The following is a 19,793-nucleotide window of genomic DNA, read 5'->3' as shown; positions in this document are numbered from 1 at the left end:
ATTCCTGACTGATACAGCAGGATCAGTCACGGCAGGGAGGGGTGTGGTGTGGTTACTGGTTTGATTAACTGGGCAGCCAAAGAATGCCACAGTTGGAAATAATGAGCGAGTCTCATGAATCATCCTGTGTTTTTAGCATCATTACCAGCGACCAGTGATGGAAAACTGACAGCATCGTTGTAAGTCAGTGTGTGAAAAATATATTTTTGACACAATTAATGTTAGAAGAGACAGGGTTTTTTAAACGCCGTGGCAGTGCTTTGATCTCACAACAACTGAAGAGGTTCAAAAGAGTGAACAGAAGCTCTGCAACACTCAAAACATGTCAGTGAAACAGCCATGTTGCATTAACATGATTAACATTACAGTATGGAGGAGGACAAAGGGCACAAGACAAGAAAGGACAGGAGAGGACAAGAGAGGACAGGAGAGGAGCTCACTGTAAATGGCTCCGGACTGTCTAAACAAAAGATTAACATAATCTGCCTTTCAAATCACATGGTGTTACAGGTGTTTACTGTGATTAAAAGTCCAAAGAGCTTTTAAATTAATTGCTCATTTAGCACCCTTGCAGGACAGGATGTGAATAAATGAATAATACAGTACATGTTTTGCTTTGTCACAGTAAAAACACTTATAATCCAGTCTGATCTGGTGCTGGATTTTGGCTGGTCTCTGTTTGATACAGAAATACAAAGCAAGGCTAAAAATAAAAGATAAAAAAAAATAAATCACAGAGCCAAAAAAACTAAAGCTGTAGAAGACATACAGAATAATCTATGTTTGTGTTTGTGTATGCTGCAGTGATTTCTGAGTATGTGGGTGTGGGTATACATACAGTATGTAGATAGGTGTGGGTTTAGTTGGATGTTTATGTGCTATAGAGACACGCTCCCCTTAGTACCATTGACAATGTGGCCTAATCCTTCTGGAGGCAGTGTGAGTGTTTGGAGTGGGATAAGTCCAATTCTTCTGCATGACTTAAGACCATCTGCACACTACTCAACACACAGCAAAATGAGCAAACGATGCTACTTTCATTTTTTAAAACAAGTTTGAAAATGTCTTCTCAATGAAAGTCCATAAAAGGTGTGAGAGGTTGTTGGAAACAAGAGCTGTTTAACATGTCATCTGCCTGTTAGTGAAACAGTGCATTCATTTCTCTGTATACGTGTGGCTTCTCTCCAGGAGGGCCAACTGCTTTAGATTGGTGCCATTCATCAAAAGCTCAGGGTCTCGCTGAGAGCAGTAATTGGAAATTTCAGAGTTCAGGCTATTTAGTGCTAATTAGCAGCATTACACAGCAGTAAGGTGACAAGTGACATCCAGGGCATTCACAGAGACCCCCTCCTCTCCACCCATTTCCCATAAAGAGCGCGAGGAGCAGAGATATCAAGACACTTTCTCTAAGAGGGGCGACTATCCCCGTCAGAACCAACTTAGAGCGCAAAGTTATAAGGTTACACAGGGATGCCTGGAGTAATTAATCCTTCCAGCCTTTTCAACTCTGTCAAACCCCTGCCTCGTCTCCGTGTCCTGAACTATTCAGTTGGCCTGAAATTATGGAAGAATTAAAAGCTAAAAGTCATTTCAGCTCAACTGCATGAAGGGCAAAGCAGCATGGGTATACCGAGCTAAAATTAACTTCTTTCCTCGCCACCAAAAGGAAAGTGAAAAAGACAAGACGTTGTCACAAAGATACAGAAGCTCTGAGTGTGTGTGTGAGTCGCTGTGTCTAGTTAGACTATGTCATCCAGTCATGGAGCAAACAAATCCAGCTTTCCCCTTGGACGGCGAGTCAGAATCTGAACATTTAGGGGAAATCTAGGGCAAATAATAAGCTGCCATTCAGAAAGGCCCTCATGAGAGCTGACTGTGGTTTTAACTGTGATCGACAGGACTGACATTTACAGAGTCAACCTCAGACTGCAGTCTGCGATCCTCACCGGACAAAAGTTTAACCTCAGCTAACGTTAGCAATGCTAAGTCACCAACCTCCCTCTATTGTTAGGATAGAGATTGTAAGAGGCAGATATATTAAAATGTGTTAAAGGAGAGAGACAAGTGTCCAATTTAAGACACGTGTGTTTGTATAGCTCAGACAAAAACTGGGGGAAAAAAAGTGGGGAAGTTAAAGGAGATCCAAGAGTAACGCAGCAGAAATGAATGCTTACATAGGCTCTGTCCCAGGTTTGTGGAGGATATGATGATGAAAATAGTGATTACTTTCACTAATAGTGAATATGATAATGTGCACACATTTCACAATTATCTGCTCATTTTTCTGCAACGACCAATCTAAACTTGAGACTTTCTGAGTGAGGACACTATTTAAATTAGGATGGTCCAAGCACTGAGAGATATGATGATATTTACAGTGAGTCAACGCAAATTTGTTACCATCAAATCATTTTTCATTCTGTTATATCATGCTAGCTATTATTTTATTAGCTCGGGTTGTACAAGGTCATAATCGGCAATGAGCTGGACTGATGGATTGGAATACTGGATTTTTAATCATTGTGATGGAGTATCTTTAATTGTTGGGTGTTTCATTTAACGGACTTTATTTCATTATTTTATCCATTAAAACATTACTTTAGCATTACCCTCCTATAACATTGTCTGACTCACCATAGGTAGTTTAAAAAAATATATAGTTTAAAGTATAAAAATCAATGCAGCAGAACGCAAGATATCATCTTTTTTATTCCACATAGTCTTTTTCCTTGTCAAAACCTGACACACAGTACGATGCCTACAAGGCAAATCAACAGTTCAGTCAGAGATTCAGGTGTGTTATACTAATGGATAACTTAGCCTCGAGCAGAGATGAAGAACAAGCTGCAGAGGTAAGTTCACTTCTTCTACATCCACACCCACAGACTTTTTCTTTTTCAAACTTCTAGTCTTCAGACCAAACCAACATTAACTCACTTGAGGACATTTATCAGACTCCCACTGGAGCCACATAACGCTTTATACAACATTTACAACAACATACATTCTTTTTTTTTTAAAACTGAATTTGTTTCATCTGTGCTTTTCCTACTACGAGAAGTCAAAACAGCCACCGCAAAAAAGGTCTAGAGAGGAGCCTCTACATAATATAAAAACACCAGGATGTTGGGTAGGTGTGTCAGTGTATTTGAAGGTCATTCATTGGTAGGCATCACAGGTTTGACTGAATGACTGAGTGTAAAACAGCAGGGAGGTGACTCTGAGGTGTGTGTGTGTCGCTCATTGAGGCCAAAAGGTTAAAAAAAAAAAAGATCTGGCTTGTTTTTGCTCAAGCATTAATTAACATAAGTTGGTGCTTGTGCACCAGACCAAAGCCACAACAGGAAATCCACTTAATGATCTGCCTTTAAATCAACATCTGACTTTGCTGTGTGGCAGCCAAATACAGGGGTGGTTGCTGGTTTTCTCCTCCTATGCGATCTTTGTACATTTTTGCCAACCAAACCTTTTATATTAAATTCACTAAATGCTCATATGCATGTTTCTAGAGACTGGATCCCATTATTTTGTATCGTGAGCGCATACATGTACAGTATATGTGCTTGGTTATTTCACTGTAGTCCTGAGGGTCACTGGGGTCAATGATATATTGTAATACTCCTCAGGGCATGCAGCCACTTGTACCTACACACACGCTTTTTTAATATACTCACACACTCATCTTGACTCCCTCTATTCACCCTGCTAACCCCCATTACCCCTTCGTGCTGACAGAGAGCTTTTCCAGTCCAGGCCAAAGAAAAGGCTCTCCTGCTGCCTCCCAAACGCTGACATGCTCAAAGAGACCCCTCTGCTCTTTGCACCCTTTTTTTTTTTTTTTTTTTTTTTTTTTTTCCCACTGCACTCCCGTAGTCTCTCATTGCCTGCATTTCTCCCCTCGCCCAATCTCTGTGTCATTCTGCAGCTCTTTTGTCATCAAAATTAACTTTGAGATAGTTTTCTATGGAGCTCCAGAGCGGCCAGAGAGAGAGAGAAAAAAAAAATAGATAGAGGCCACATTCTTCTACTGAAAGTATTCAAAATTGTATCGACTGCACGAGATAAGTGTATATAATGTTACAGCAAGCCAGCACAACAGACCAGCCTTGTTTTCTGTGTGTTCTCAGCTCTGGCGGTGCTCTGTAAAGTTGCTGTCAGCTTCAATCTGGTGACCTGAGCAGCCATGAAAAGTGAGAAAAGGCACTGCAAAGTCCACAGTGGGAACATTTGTCAGTAGACAGTAATAACAGCTCACCTCACTCTACAGAAGTTAACTATCAGCAGCCAGTTGTGGCAAGCTGATGGCATGTTCGTGAAGAGTTCCTACACTGCCAGACTAGATTTTCTAAGTGTTTCCAGAAAAAGACTCTGTGGTAAACGTCACTTTTGAACAATTGTTTATATGGTTTTTATTTTTAACTGAGCCTGGAGAGGCAAGTAGCTCCTCTAAGCTGAGGAATGCAAGTCGGTATTGATCGTCCTTCCTCAGGCCTTTCACGCAGCCTTGCTGAGGACACATTAAATGTGTTATAAGTCATTAAAAGCTCCAGGCCTCAAATCTCACCTGTCTAACTTAAAATATATTGACATATTGTGCTCTTACAAACTTTTTTATTTTTTGACGTAGCCTCTAGGTGTGTACTGATGTGTGTTTGTGTGTGTGGGGGGGGGGTGTGTGAGCTTGTGCGTGTTTGTCAGTGTGTGTCTATGCACAGTATATCTTTTCTGTACTGTGCTGAACACTGGGGAGCATGTGTCAGTATATGGTTGTGTTAGGTACACGAAGAGACATTGAATCTGTGTGTGCCTGTGTGTGTGTGTGTGTGTGTGTGTGTGTGTGTGTGTGTGTGTGTGTGTGTGTGTGTGTGTGTGTGTGTGTGTAGAGGGAGAAGGCTCGTCCTCTTGCTGCCCCGGGGGCTCAGAGCCCATTTCCTGTTGTGCAGTGTGATAAGTTTCCCTGTCAGATCCTCCCAGCACCACTATATTTCTGATAAGCTCCACTGCTAGTTTTCCCGACCTCTGGCACAGAGATCAATTTGAGATTGATTCAGAATGCCCTGCTGGGCCGAGCTGGAAGATCAATTTGAGATGGATTGTTCACGCCAGGGGGCCAATGACACGCAGTGCAGTGCTCACTTGCTTTCCCTCCTTTGCTTTCTTCACCCCTCACTCTCCCTGAGTGTTGTTATTTCGTTCTCTATCTGCATTTTCCCTCTTATCTACTCCTCTCTCTTTCAATTGTTTCACACTTGTCCTCTGTACTGTTGTTACTCTGTATTCACCCCGTGTGCCTTTCACGCTTTTGCATCAATCCTTATTCATGCTCCCTTTTCTTCCTTTCCCTCCTGCTTCCTTTACTTTCCTCCTCCAACCACTGGGAAGGCAGTATGGATAGAGATGACTTCATTAGCAGAGCGACCGACCCCTGTAGAGTGATAAGCCTGCAGGACAGAAGAGATAACTCATCTGGTTTGGTAATGCACACAGCTACAGAATATATGGATATAAACCAGCACACACACACACATAGTGAAATGGCTAGAAATATTTTTATTTTCTCAGTTATGTGATCGTGGTCATTCTTGCTATCCTGCCCTGAGCTATTGGTGTCACCACCACTGACTCATGACCTTTTCTCCGCAGAACATCATGTCTACAGAAACCCTCTCTCTTTCTTACTAACCAGTTCTTTCTATCCACACATCTTCAGTTGTTCTTTGCTGTCTTAAAGGCTTTGGCAGGCGCCCTGAAACCAGCAGATTCAATCTCCTCCCTCCTTTGCACAGAGTGACCTTTTTCCCCCAACAGTACATCCACCTCTGACTGCACTGACCTTTACCTACAGTACAGCCCCACTCATCTCTCCCAGGAATGGACTGCGGACGGCATATCATCTGTGCATCCATGCAGAGAGAAAGCCGACAAAAGACAGAGTGAAAAAAAAAACAATGGTAGTTACATTGTAAAATTGAGGCTGAAGTGGAAGGGGAAGGTACAGTATGCGTTGATGAATAGTTAGTGGGCTGAAAAAATGACACCTTGGCTATACACTTTCTTGCCAATGGTGGTCACCCTCCAGCTCACACGGCGTGTAAGAATGTCACCAATTCAATAGGTTAATTGGTGACTCTAAACTGCTCACAGGTGCGAATGTGAGTGCGAATGGTTGTTTGTCTCTATCTGCTATGCACTGACAACTTGGCAACACAAAGCCTCTTGCCCTAAGTCAGCTGGGATAGACTAGCAGCACAATAGAAAATGGATGGGTAATAATTAAAATAACGATAAGATTATACTTCTTTTCAGTGCTTACATATACATTTATCATGTTCTGTCCCTCTGGTTACTACCTAAACCAATATAAAAACAATAACAATACACCACAGATCTGAATTCAACACTGATTAGTCCGTTAGTGTGTCAGTTAATGTCGTGTCAAGGCTGCTGTTGACCTCAGTCATAGGCTATGACGCTTGCTCTTTCTGACAGAGCCTGTCTGTATGCCAACTGTTGGCTGTCATGCTGAACCTTCAGGAGGTTTACTTCTTCCTTAGAGTACCCAGCAACAAAAAAGCTGTATTCATGCTTTCCATGGTGTTGAAAGGCACATTTGATAGTTGTGCTAAATGCTGAAATAATTGTCCCCTATCTTAATAAAAACACATGTTGTGTGTATAAATGCATACATGTGTGCGTACATGACCAAGTGGTACATTTTACAATTCCAGTTTAGGTGTTTGAAAAGAAATGCCGTAGGGGAGGGTCTCTGTTTTGATGTTAAAACAAATCAAATCAGCAACTAACTCTGTATAATTGAAGTGAGTGTGCAGTACACTGTCCAGGATGTTGCACAGAAGCGCTGCATGGCCCGAGCCGTAAACATCAGCAGGGACTCCTCACATCCCCATCATGGACTGTTCTCCCTGCTGGCCTCTGGAAAGAGGTTCCGCAGCATTCGGTGCAGGACCACCAGGTTCTGTAACAGCTTTGTACCCCAGGCCATCAGACAGCTGAACTGTAAACTTTTTAATAAGGACATTATACCCTCTCCCACCACCTACCTTGCACTACTGTAGATCTGTAAATGATGCTGTACACTATTACTATTCCTATTTTATTATATATATTCTTTTTTTATATTATATTATTTTATTTTATTTTTATTTATTAAAAAATTGTATATACTTAAATACTGCGCTGAGCCAAATGCAACGAAATTTCGTTCTGTATACACGTGTGCATACTTGAATGACAATAAAAGGAAGTCTAAGTCTAAGTCTAAGTCTAAGTATACACAACTTGAAAGATGTCTGTGATCTCAATCAAAACTTTTTTGTTCAAAAATAGACCAGATCATGCACATTTGAACAGAAGCTTGCATGTCTGTGACCGCGCACGTTCACAACAATCTTCTCCAAAGCAATAGGTATCTGCAGACTTTGACCACTGGTATTCACCATTGTTGAATCAGCTTTGCCTGCTTCCATTGCCAACAAGAAAAAAAAGGTTTATAGATTTATGTGACACCACACACAGATTCTTGCTGTATTGAGCTGGTAGTGAGCCATGCACCGAGCATGAACAGGTTTCATGCATATCAGTCAGAGGACCTGACTGGCCACATGGTGTCTGACATGAAAAGAATTGCTACTCTACATGAAAACACTGACACACAAAGCTTAGAAACCTCTCCACACTTGATTTAACTTCATTTTACCAAGGTGCAGACATAAAAAGAATGATTTCGCTATTTGTGAGGAGAAACTACATGTTGTGGAACTCATTACTGTGAACTGGAGTAGTGTTTTTGAATATACAACAAATGAACAACCCAAACTAAAGTCATGCTGCATTTTGTCTATTTGTATTTTGCCCTGTCCTTCTTTTATTTGTTGATTTCATGAATATATATTAAATACTTGCTACAATAAATGCAAGTCAGCAAACATAGGACAACTACTTTTATACCCTGAGAGAAAATATATGTGGTGGTAAACCTAACCTAACATTCACACTTGAAAATAAATAGGGGGTAACAACATGCTATTTTCTCCGACTGACAATAAATAAACATGAATTGAATCACTCCTTTTCAATGTTTTAAACTGTAAGACGATCAGGATGTTGTGTGTACAGATTTAGCTGTGGGTGGGTGTCATCACAGCTGGCAGTCAACTGTGTTGTGACAAGCAGAGTGATGTCACAGAAATATGTCCAGCAGATAGAGGTCGTTCATAAAAACGGGTGAACTTCGACATTGCTTTCCTCACAGCAGAATGCCTCCGTTTGCCCTTTGCGTTTTCATTGCTCGTGGTCGTTTTACAGATGTCAGCCAGCCGAGCCTCAGGCTGGATACACATGTACAATCTGACAAAATACGTGACAAGTGTTGCATGGGAACAAATGAGATGATGGTAGATGTGACTAAAAATACATGATCAGTGAAAAAAGCTGCAGCTTTACAGATCTATTCTCAATAGAAAACCTGTGCCTTTATTGTCAGAGTTTTTGCAATATGGCTAATCTCTATAAACAGATATCTGCATATAATGCAGAATCTGTAGGCAATGGTAGTAATGACCATGTTTGATTGGGCTTGGGTTGCATGCAGATAAAAAGTCTATGTGGAGAGCAAAAGAAGCAGAACACTTTTTTGCATTTTGCATTCATATGAAGATATAATTTCTTAGAGATGAGCGGAAATGTGTCATTCTCCTCAGTCTCATGAATGAAGTTCTGGTTCGGCTCTAATGATGAAAGCAGACTGATTATCGTTGAGCTAGATGTATGACATGTAGAACTGAGGCAAGTATGGGAGGTCAAATTTAAAACATAAAGTCTGTAACATCAAGTGTGACGGATGTTTATGTCCCTGAGAGTTTGAATTTTTAATTTGTTTTATGTCCATGGTGGTACACTAATAAATGTTCATAGGGAATTATCTAGTCCTAACCTACGTTAAGATAGATAGATAATAGATAATATATATATATATATATATTAATATATATATATATATATATATATAATAATATATAATATATCTATATATTAATATATATATATATTATATATTATATACACATGCGTGTCCTGAGGTTTGTTTGTCTTCCTTCATCAGACTCGTCTCAGCAATGAATTGACTACAGTGTTACCATAACCAATACACATGGCTAAAATAATTGAATAAACTAGAACAATCTTTTTAGCCCACTTATGTGACCTATTTCCTATCACCCTCTTATTCATCTTTGGAATATTTGTCATCAGATTAACCCTTAAAATGACAGGACAACAGACAGGACGTCATGACTCACTGCTCCGCTGGCAACTGCAGAGTTCATGCCCTGTTGCTTCCACCTGTCCCGTCCCCGTTAGCCTCTTTGAGCCTATATGACAGATGGGCCTGCATCGTTTCCACCCTAACTCAAACTCCTCTATGACCAGCCCGTCTGATAATTAAAACAGATGAGAGAATATTAAAATAACGAAGAGCATGGAGAAAGAAGACGAAAATACCAGAGACCAGATGCTCAGTTATTCTGTGTTCAGGTCAGTCCCTTCACTGAGATGCAAAATGGAGCAGATAATAAAATGAGCACTGTAATGACCTGAACACAGGCTGGAGAAACTAAAGATCAGTGCACAAGAATTGCAGAGAAGTTTGGTAAAAACATCAGGGAGGGAAAAGAGAGTTGGACTGGGTATAGTGGTTTTCTTTAAACTTTGTGTCATGAACTGGGGTAAATGCTGGATTTTTAATATAATGAAGTCTTTATAGTAATGTCTCTTCAGTAACAGTAACGGAGTGGATTAAAAAAACTAAGCTAGTATTAAGTCATTAGGGATGTATGTATGTATATACACAGATCATAAACACCACTGAGGCCCCTCCTCTGGCACCTGAGCCTCCTTATACAGGTCACACAGTACAGTGAGCTTTTGTAGCAGTGCACTGGAGCGCACAGAGACCACGGCTGTAGCATCTGGGCTGTGAAACACTTCCCACTCTTTCTATCCCATCCTTCCATCCACAGCTGGGGCCCGCCATGCAATGCTAGAGGTGACCTGTGACAGTCAGAATGCACGGACGATAAATGATGACAAAATCCTTATATCACCACGGCCGTTTTGGAGCAAAGGGGCTGGGCAGAGAGGGTGGCAGTGGGAAGAGAGGAAGGGGAGGGAAAACACCTTACTAGCTCTAATGAAACAAAAAAAAAAGTTGTTAATGGGTTTGACTGTACATAGAAAGTGAGCTTCATATTCATATTCATATTTTGAGCTTCATAATCCAACTTTCTAGTAATAATGACAGTAGAATAATGTTGGCAACCAGCAAGGTGTTCCATGAGCAGATTACACTGCTTTAGCGACTTAGACATGAGTAGAAAAGTTTGCTTGCAAAGTAATCTAGGCCACAGGCAATAGTGTTTGTTGGCCAGCTCTGTGAGAACAGCGGGAGGAGGGAGGAGACGGGGCACAGTGCTGCCAACAGCACAGAGCTGGATTATTGGAGTAGAGAGCTTGTTGGTAGCCGTCTCACCATGATTTACTTTTATGATATTTGTGAGCTGTATTGTAGTTTCTGGAAAGTGATCATGCAGATTGGTAGATTTCTCTCACTTTGCCTGGAACTCAAAATCTGTATAGTGCTATGCGGATGAAAAGAATAAAACACATTCAGATACTGTCTTCAGATTTCTATGTTTGCAGTTATTATAGTTATTATGTGTTGTTAGCCATGCTAGTGCCGTGGTAATGTTGGTGTGTTGGCCCACTTTAATCCAGACTAAAATATCTCAACATCTTTTAGATGGATTGCCATGAAATGTTGTACAGACATTAATGATGTCCAAAGAATGAATCCAAATTAACTGAGTTTTTACTTATCCTGTGAAATATCTCAACATATATTTGCACTAAACCTGGTACAAACATTCATGGTATCCAGACAATGTATCATATGACTTTAGTGTTCTCCCTCTAGTGCTCCCATGAGGTTGTCATTTATGTTTTTTACTGAAATGTCTCAAGAAATATTGATGGATTTCCATAGGTTCCATTGTCCAGGATCAATTGTAATAACTTGGTGAATACCTTCAAAACTAATGACATTCCCATCAGCCTTATGCTATACCTGGTGTTTTGTGCTATTAAGCAAACATTAGCATGCTAAACTGAGATGGTGATTATGGTGAGTCTAGAGTACAGTCTGCTCCATATGGAAAGTCTCATGAGCTAACTTCTGTTATGCTTTGGCGCTGTATAAATACAACTGAATTAAAATAGACTCTTAGACCTTTTCTTTTCTGCGTGTGAACACAGGTTCTCAGCTTAGTTCCTTCCACTTGTCTGGTCCATAAACGACCACAGGAAGTCAAGTTGGTCTGCTTTAAATCCATGTCATCTCTGTAAACAGTGAGGTGGGCCCAGGTTATATTCAGGGTTGTTACCCCAGGTGTGTTCCATTTGCAGTTAGTCATTCTCTGTGTGTGTGTGTGTGTGCGCGCTTGTTGTATGACTAACCTCATTAATGCATGGCCACACACTGTTGGATAACTACATGGGGGAATGGACAAATAACATGTGGGGGTTTAAGGTGTAGGCAGAGGTGGTCAGAGGCAGTGGAGCAGGGAGCACAGGCAGAGAGCTGGATTAACACGTTGGGGACATAATGTAAAATGTCCTATACTGCAATATTCATACCTCTACATACTACGATATAGTATGATATGATGAAATCAACAGGAGTAGAGGAAAAAGAGGTGCCGGGAATGGAAAAAATATCAGCATTTATTGTGGTGTTGGGAACATAATGTGGAGTCCCAGTTATGCAGAAGAGAGAATAATAATGAGATTTGCTGATTAGACTTGGGACAAACAATTTCACATTAACAATTATTACATCTGTTAATATTCATTTCCTTTCTTGTTTGTACTGCTTACCTATTTTGCATTTTGTCCTGTGGTGAATGCCTTGCAAAGTATTTCAATATTATTTATTATGTTTACCGTCGCTTTAATGTGATCACCTTTATGCTCACTATTTCCACTGTCAGCAAAAAAGCCTTGCATGCCTGTATTAGTGCAGCTATTCACAACAATTTCATTATTAATAATTTTACATCTGTGGATCCAGTTAAATCCAGTTGACATGTTTGCGATTCCTCTTTAACATGTAACATTCAGAAAGCCCTTGTTAATGATGACACCTTTGGCTGTTCAGTGAACTAACTATTTATTATCTAAAATCAACACTGTGTGTCCTATAAGTCAGTATCATGGATCATGGTAGTTGCTTAAGTAACTTGGCGAGCTATAACACTCGGATAGTGCATTAGTGAGCAAGCAAGCTAAGGTTAATGGCTACCTCACAATACCAGCCAATAAATTAACCTGCAAAAGGCAAGCCAGTCAATTTACAGACCAGATCAGACCTGGGAGTAAATATCTGACATTATCCACCCAAGACAGCATTTTGCAACGTTTGCTAGCTAGCAATTCATCTGCATTAACACACAGGCTAATGCTAGCCAGCTAAAAACACAATCTCACAATATATTTTACATGCGGTGCAGAACTGAGTTTGGACTTTGTGTTGGACTCTGTGTTGTAGTGGATGCTGGTCTTTTGTTGACATGAGCAGACTCTATTTCTTCTAACATTCACACGCTTGGGGGCATCATGTCCTTTGGATTTTCCCGGAAAATCCATCCTTTACAAATAAATCCGTCCTCGGGCTGTTATAGGCAATCATGAACTGTGGAAGGGCTCCTTTTTTTAGGTTACATCACAACCTGTTCACTCATTAACAATACAAAGTAATTAAAACATAAAACAATGCCACAGAATCACACCTCTAAGTGATGTTTTTTTTCTAAGCTCCTTGCTTATTGGTTCCACATCCAAGGGAAGGGAAATATATGAACTTCCAGAGGACATATGTAGGTGAAAATGTGTTGTCAGAGTAGTGAGGGTACGACCTAAGCAATGTGAATCTACTCACACTTCACACACAGAGTGGGTTATGCTCATTAGAGGAGCTGAAGCCTACAGAACTGCAGCCAGAGTAAGATGCAGTTCAAGGAGAGAGTTGGTGGTAAGAGTAATGAAGGAATTAATGAATTTAAACAAGCCCACACACTGTCATCTCTCCCACTGCCCTCTATTCCCTTCACCAGCTATTTAAGTGCACAGTTAATGCAAGTGTAGCTCCATGGTCCTGTATTGAACCGCCAGCAATAAACAGTAATCAGCTCCAATCATATGTGTGCACTACATCAACAGATAGATCAAAACATTGACCGATGGAGACAGCACCTCTGGCCAAAATCAATAGCAGCTTACATACACGGCTGGTATGAAGCTAATAACGAATAATGCTGCATTGATTGCGCTGAGGTGCAGCCATTGAGTTACAGATAAAGGGCTACAGAAAATAATAGAGTGCATGATTATCTCTGAGTGTGGGGGAGGGAGTGTGTCTGTTTGTGTGTGTGTGTGTGTGTGGGGGTGTCATACTCACCCATAAGTAGTGTTGCTGGCCCTCTTATTTGCTGCCCTGGAACGGCTGGTCTTCAACTCTCCACTCATGCTCATGTCTGTATGAAAAAGAAACTGATTAACTTTAAGTAATACAGCAAATAGCAACACAACACAACACAACACAACACAGCAGGGATACAAAGCACAGAGAAGAGTGTTCAGATGAATGACAAACCTGCAAACCCCAGACAGTGTCTGCTTATATATCCCACACCCAAGTTTACTCTTCATTTGAGCAAAATCAACCTAAACTGTCGCCATCATTTGACATAGTAATGACTAAAGGGCAGGCTAAGACTGACAGTTGCTGTTTTTCTCCGTTGATTGCTTCTGCCACTCCAAGCCAGCTGTTCACCTCCATTTTTGTCTGTCGCCTGCAAGCGTACATCAAAAACCTGGTGCAGCTTTAGACTTGTCTCAAAAGCCAAATCCCATCTTTGTCTGTCTTTGTATGTCTCTCCTGCAAACACCTCTTACACACACACACACACTGGTCCAATGGGCTAATTAACCATGAGCCATCTTGATTACAGGATATGCCGACAGCTCACTGCTCATGTTGGTTGTGGCTCAGCAGTGATTTACCAAAGGTGAGTGTAAAAGAGAGAGAAAGTGAAGGAGTAAAAAGAGGAGGAGAGGAGAGGAGGCCGGTCTGACATGGACAGATGGGTGGTGAATGGAGTGTGACTGGGCCAGCTGCACATAGACTCACACAGCGTGACTGTCAAATGGCTGGAAGCTACAATTAATTAAGTATGAGTTTGAATGTGTGAAAGGAAATTTAGACACGTGTATGCGCTTTTACCTCCCACAGCAGCGATAATTTTCTGACAGTTTATAGTCATACAGTGACCTGCTGGATGGCTTCTCTGCAGCCAACAGTGTCTCTGTGGGTGAGGAACTGGCCCCTGCTGCTGACACCTTAACTATGATTTTCCTGAGCTTGCACGCATGCACACAGGAATATATGACAGGAAATGAATGCAAAATAAAATAAAAGAGGCAATATACAGGAGAATAATACTGACTTTTCATAATATATGTGTTTGCCCTGTGATTACATATCGGCCACCTTTACTTTCCATACAGCAGTGTAGTATTTTCATGTCACAGTAACTTCATTTTCCTCCACTGAGATGACAAAAGATTGACACCTCATGAGAAGATTGATGTGTATGAACATAATTCCTCATCTACACAGATTGCAGATAAAGTGATTGTACGTCAGAGGGAAACAAAACTCAGTTTTATGATATGTTTGCTGAGCAACATGACGGCTGTATGATTGACTGCATGGAGGAGCCATTACACAGGAAGAGAGTGGTGGATGCTGCTGAGCACAGTTGTCTCGCTCCACAGCAGCAACACCTCAGGTGGTAATCAAGCTGCTATTTGGTAAACAAAATCCTATATGCGACTTTTCCGGTATAGATTTCACATGTACACACACATGCATGTACAAACATACATGTTTTTGTTAAATGTATGGATGTATTTAGCTTGAAGCTCGTATCTTGTAAAATGTTGTGTTTGTGGTAATTTGTGCAAATAAAAAGTTCCTTCCTTTGTCACACAACTCTGAGCTGTTCTGCTTTTTAGCAGTTTTGTAAAGTTTATTGGTGCTGTAAATGAGATGTATTTAATTTAAACGATAGCACATTGATGATGACCATAGTCCTGACAGTTGTTATGATGTCTTTTCCCTCCTTTTGTTTTCTTGGTTCTTCCCCTGTACTTAGCTGCTTAAATACAGAGGCTGATATAAATACCATTTAATGCACGTCTGCAGTAATAACCGACATTATGCTCAGTAGTTATGTTTACTGTGGCAATGATAAATGCAATGATAATGGTGATTGATAGTTGTTCTTGTGGTGTTTGTTTCTCATTTATGCTTTTTTCCTTTTTTATTTTTTCTTATTTATTTCTTGTCTTTTGTTCTTTCTTCCGAAGGAAATATTTTCAATCTTTATTATAATTCAGTTTTATCTTATAAAAAAGTGAAGAAAAACATTTGACTCTAACATAAATATTCATTAAAAGCAAAAAAACAGTTCACGCCTTTGTACATCTGCGATGTCTATAAAAATGAAAATGACAGAATTACGGAATTGTGTATAGAGAACTTATTCTTGATTTTTGAAAGATTATTTTAATGAATAATTATTGTACATGTCTGAAATACCTATATGGTGATAGTTTCTTTATCATGGGCACATTTCATAATAACATTGTCGGGGAAGTCATTATTGTCACTACAGACCAGCTGGACCTGGGACAAGCCCAAGAGTGTCCAACTAAAAAAAAAGTATGGTTAGATGATATGGAAAGCAAACAGCAGTATAATATCAGAGACAGCTTGTTTGTAAAATAGGTGCAAATCGCACTGGAGATCACATCAAGGTCACACACAATCAGCCATAATGAGTATTAACAAAGCCTCAGCCTTTGCCACAGTCTACAGTGTGTCACTGTATTTTGCATCAACGCAAGTGAGAGTGCCAGACTGTCGCTTCATACCGAGCCAAACTAGGAGCTGGCTTATCACACTACCTGGAAACAAAATAACACAGCAACAACGTGGAAAACATTTTCTTATTCTGAATTATTCTGAATCTCCACAGGAGGCAGGAAAGTGGTGAGTGCTTCAGCTGACTGGACAGCTTTTGAAGACCCTAGTCAGTCAGCATCCGCCCTACTGAAGTGTCCTTGAATTCTCCCCTACTGTACCTCCAGGAAGGCTGCTTTGTATGAACCTGTGAGTTCAACTCTCTGTACTCGCTCTATACAACTTCTAATAGAGACAACTTCTCTGTCAGCTTTTTTCTCTCTTTTTTCTAAATATTACTTCTAGTTAGGCTTCAGGTGATCCATGCATACAACCATAAACCTCAAGAATTAAACACTGAGACAGTCATGGACCACAAGGTGTTTTGTGCACATCATGCATTTTATGTTCACAGCCACATAATTACATTCACCAACACGCATGCTGCCATCATTCTGGCTGTGTGGAAAAGCATCAGCATAACTTAAAATAGCTAACAAAGTAATTTGCATAAGAAAACGTAATTTCCTTCCACCACTAATCTGTGCGCTTTCAGTGTGATAAGTGATAATAACATGATCAGATAAAAATATCACTACATTTTCCATCGTCTTACATCATTTCATGTTAACCCTTTATTCATCAAATTTTCATGCGATGAATTGAATGCATCCTTGAATTTAATATCTAAAATGCTCTAAAATGCTCAAGGTGAAAACATAAAAGGTTTTCAGCAATCGAAAAAAACACAATGTTTTGTAATCCTGCTCACACATCTTTATTTTCTCAAACATTCTACCCAAAAATACAATTGAGCAATTATAACTGAACGTCTCTGCAACAATCATTGGTTGCTAGAACAACTGGGACTGCAAAATTGATTTCACTTTGCTTTGGCAGGTTTTGGAAACAATTTCATACCTTGGCAGTTTTTTTTTGTTTTCTTTATATTTCCTTTTATTATTGCCACTTCTTTCAGTCTAATTGGTAATGACCTTTCTAAAAGCTTAACGCTTTTCTTATCTTATCTTAGAATAAAGTTGTCAAGATAAAACTCTGTTGTTGCTATAAAGTGGCACAAAGAGACAAAATGAGAATCATTTTGTTGGTTACACATTTTTTCACTTGAGTTTGTTTCACTCTTCAAATATGACAAAGGTTGTTTCAGTTGTATTTTGCTTCAAACCTCAAATTAATTAGATCATCTGCATGCTGTCACATTTTCTGCTTGCATACTGGTCTGTATTTTGACTAATGTTTAAAACATTTTCCAGATCAAGAGGCCATTCTCTGCTAGTTTTCTCTTAAATACGCACAGCTTTTTAGTCCTCACTTACCACAATGTTTATTAATCAGGCCACAGTCTGTGGCACCCTAGTAAGAGAGGGTAGTTTGTCAAATGTGGATGTAAAAGCACAGCATGCATGCCTCTTACTCCTCCACACTCCATGCCATGTTGCCTCTTTCCCATTTCCTGCACTGCAACTGACCTCAGGTCAGACTCAAGAGCCAAGCAGCAACCATGGAGCTTTAGTTTCCTCACTCAGGGCTAAATGCAATGTCATCACAGGCATTACTGTCAGTGTTAAACATGGATTTTTAACACTACAGACAAAGAAAGAAGAAGATGAAGCAGAAAAGATAGGGAAGGTTAAGATGAATAGATGTCAAGATGTCGGATGCTGGTGTATGCCAAAAAGAAAGGTTGGATCAATACACCACAGCAAAAAAGGAGGCAAGTGAAAACTCTTGCGTTACAGTGAGGGAGATACAGCGGTGCCATGACTACACATGATCCGGGTTACAGACCATGAAAACATCCCACATCACAGAGACAATTTTACTGTTTCACTGTGCTTTTTTCAGTCTGTACTGAACTCTACCGAAGCCTTTACTTTCCCAAAAGACATATCACTTTGTGAGTGGAGTGGGAAGTTGTGAGGAGGTGTGGGCGTGTTGCCTGCATGTCTGTAAAAGTGCCCTGATTAGGAATTGTTCCCAAAAGAGGTGCACTCTTGATTGTACAGCTGAAGACAAAGAAAACAAAATGAATACTTTAGCCTATCACCAGAGGACCGGTGGACTACTATTATAATTAAGCCGTTGGACATTTCTGTCTCACAAACCTTTATGCCCAGAGAGTAAGTGCTGACCTTGCCAATGTAACAAGACAGCTTGAGTTTTGATGCTATTCAGCTGAACATGAAGTTGACAGAAACACCTCTTGATGCATCACAGTGTTCATATCATACCCTTTCCTTTTCCAAACCACCATCTGATTGGATCAATGTGTCGGTACAGAGAAAGACAGAATAAATAAATAAACATCCATTAGGCAAAAGTGAGAGGGGAACCTGGGATTCCAGATGAAGTACATACTAGCAAATACAGCCTGAGTATAAAGAGAACGGCTTGTAGGGAAAAGGCAGAGGATGGGGGGGGAAGGGGAGCAAAAAAAAGAAAAGAGAGACACTGGAAAATATTGTCTTTCTGTAACACAGTGCTGCATGCAAACATCTACTAACACATGCGTAGACACACACACACACACACACACACACACAGGGGTATACTCACATCTCGGGCTGAACAGGGTCATATCAGGGATGCCAAACAACAAGGAGACTGAAAGAAGAGAGGCTAACCGAGGATTTCTTTGCTTCTCTCTTACAACTCACTCTTTTAAACGTCCTCACTCTTGCTATATGTATGTGCGTATGCGTGTGTGTGTGTGTGTGTGTTCAGGCTGTCGTTTGGCTTTGATACTACTGAGTCAGTAACAAACCAGAAAGAGAAGCACCAACGGACTGTACCAAATGCCTTCATGGACAGGGGTGCAGTGGACTGTTCCATTAACAAGAGAACTAGCAGGAGGATTGGATGAGTGTGCAGCTGGTTCCCCCTCAGCAACAGGAGCTTGGCTGAAGCTCAGGGCTTACAAATTCCAGCCAGGCGAAGAGGAAGCTGTGTGCAAGTGTGTGTGCATCCTAATACTTGTGCCGGAGAGCAGGATCCTAAAGAGACAACTGTGCCCTTGCTTTACTTCACACTGACAATGTATACAGCCATAGACTATACACTCAGACAAAAAAAACTAAATGACACCTGAGCACATTAACAAGGGTTTTTATGTATTAATTAGGGATTTTATTTATGTATTAATTAAGAGGCATTCTGGGAATTTCATGCACACACTGGGGACATGGACACACAAATGAAGAAAGGAGCACACACAGTGTCCCGTGTGATTATGTAAGTGAGGAGACAAAGGGATGAACAACATCTACTGTCACACGGCAGAATATTTGATGAACTAATAAGCAATTATAAGTTGGAAATGCTCAGACAAACAGTGACTTAATCTCCTCACTAAACCTGAACCATAATGAAAAGCTACATGTAAACAGAGACTGAAGCTTTTAATAAATCTCCAGTAGTATCTTTATTATCACGTAGCACAACAGTATTTCTATCACTGAGATCTTGATTATAATTAATGTCGCATCTGAAAACACACCCAGCAGAATCACTCTTTACATATTGCAAACTGTGCATGGTGCCTAATCGTTGTTCCATTTTTGTTGTGCGGTAGCTGGAGAGAGAATACACCTGAGGGTGTTTAATCTTTCTGGCTCCCGAGGAGAGACTTTCATGTGGGTTTAATTAGCTTCTTTAACAACCAACACAGGGTACGATT

The 19,793-nt window shown here is 40.4% G+C and overlaps 1 protein-coding gene across 1 annotated transcript in view; it reads right to left on the bottom strand.

The window, feature by feature from the left end:
* Positions 1–18,883, bottom strand: part of LOC104927373 (heterogeneous nuclear ribonucleoprotein C) — a 38,329-nt gene extending 19,446 nt beyond the window's left edge. Inside the window, exons 1-2 of the mRNA XM_010741440.3 lie at positions 18,674–18,883; positions 13,529–13,604 (exon numbers count right to left, since the gene is read on the bottom strand). Coding sequence (XP_010739742.3) covers positions 13,529–13,604; positions 18,674–18,695 — 98 coding nt within the window. The 5' untranslated portion in view covers positions 18,696–18,883. The remainder of the gene's footprint in view (positions 1–13,528; positions 13,605–18,673) is intronic.
* Between the last annotated feature and the right edge of the window lie 910 nt (positions 18,884–19,793).

The sequence above is a fragment of the Larimichthys crocea genome, chromosome VIII (assembly GCF_000972845.2).
Source record: "Larimichthys crocea isolate SSNF chromosome VIII, L_crocea_2.0, whole genome shotgun sequence".
In the NCBI taxonomy this organism is placed as follows: domain Eukaryota; kingdom Metazoa; phylum Chordata; class Actinopteri; family Sciaenidae; genus Larimichthys; species Larimichthys crocea.
The sequence above is the reverse complement of the archived record's forward strand: the minus strand, read 5'-3'. Positions and strand labels throughout refer to the sequence as shown.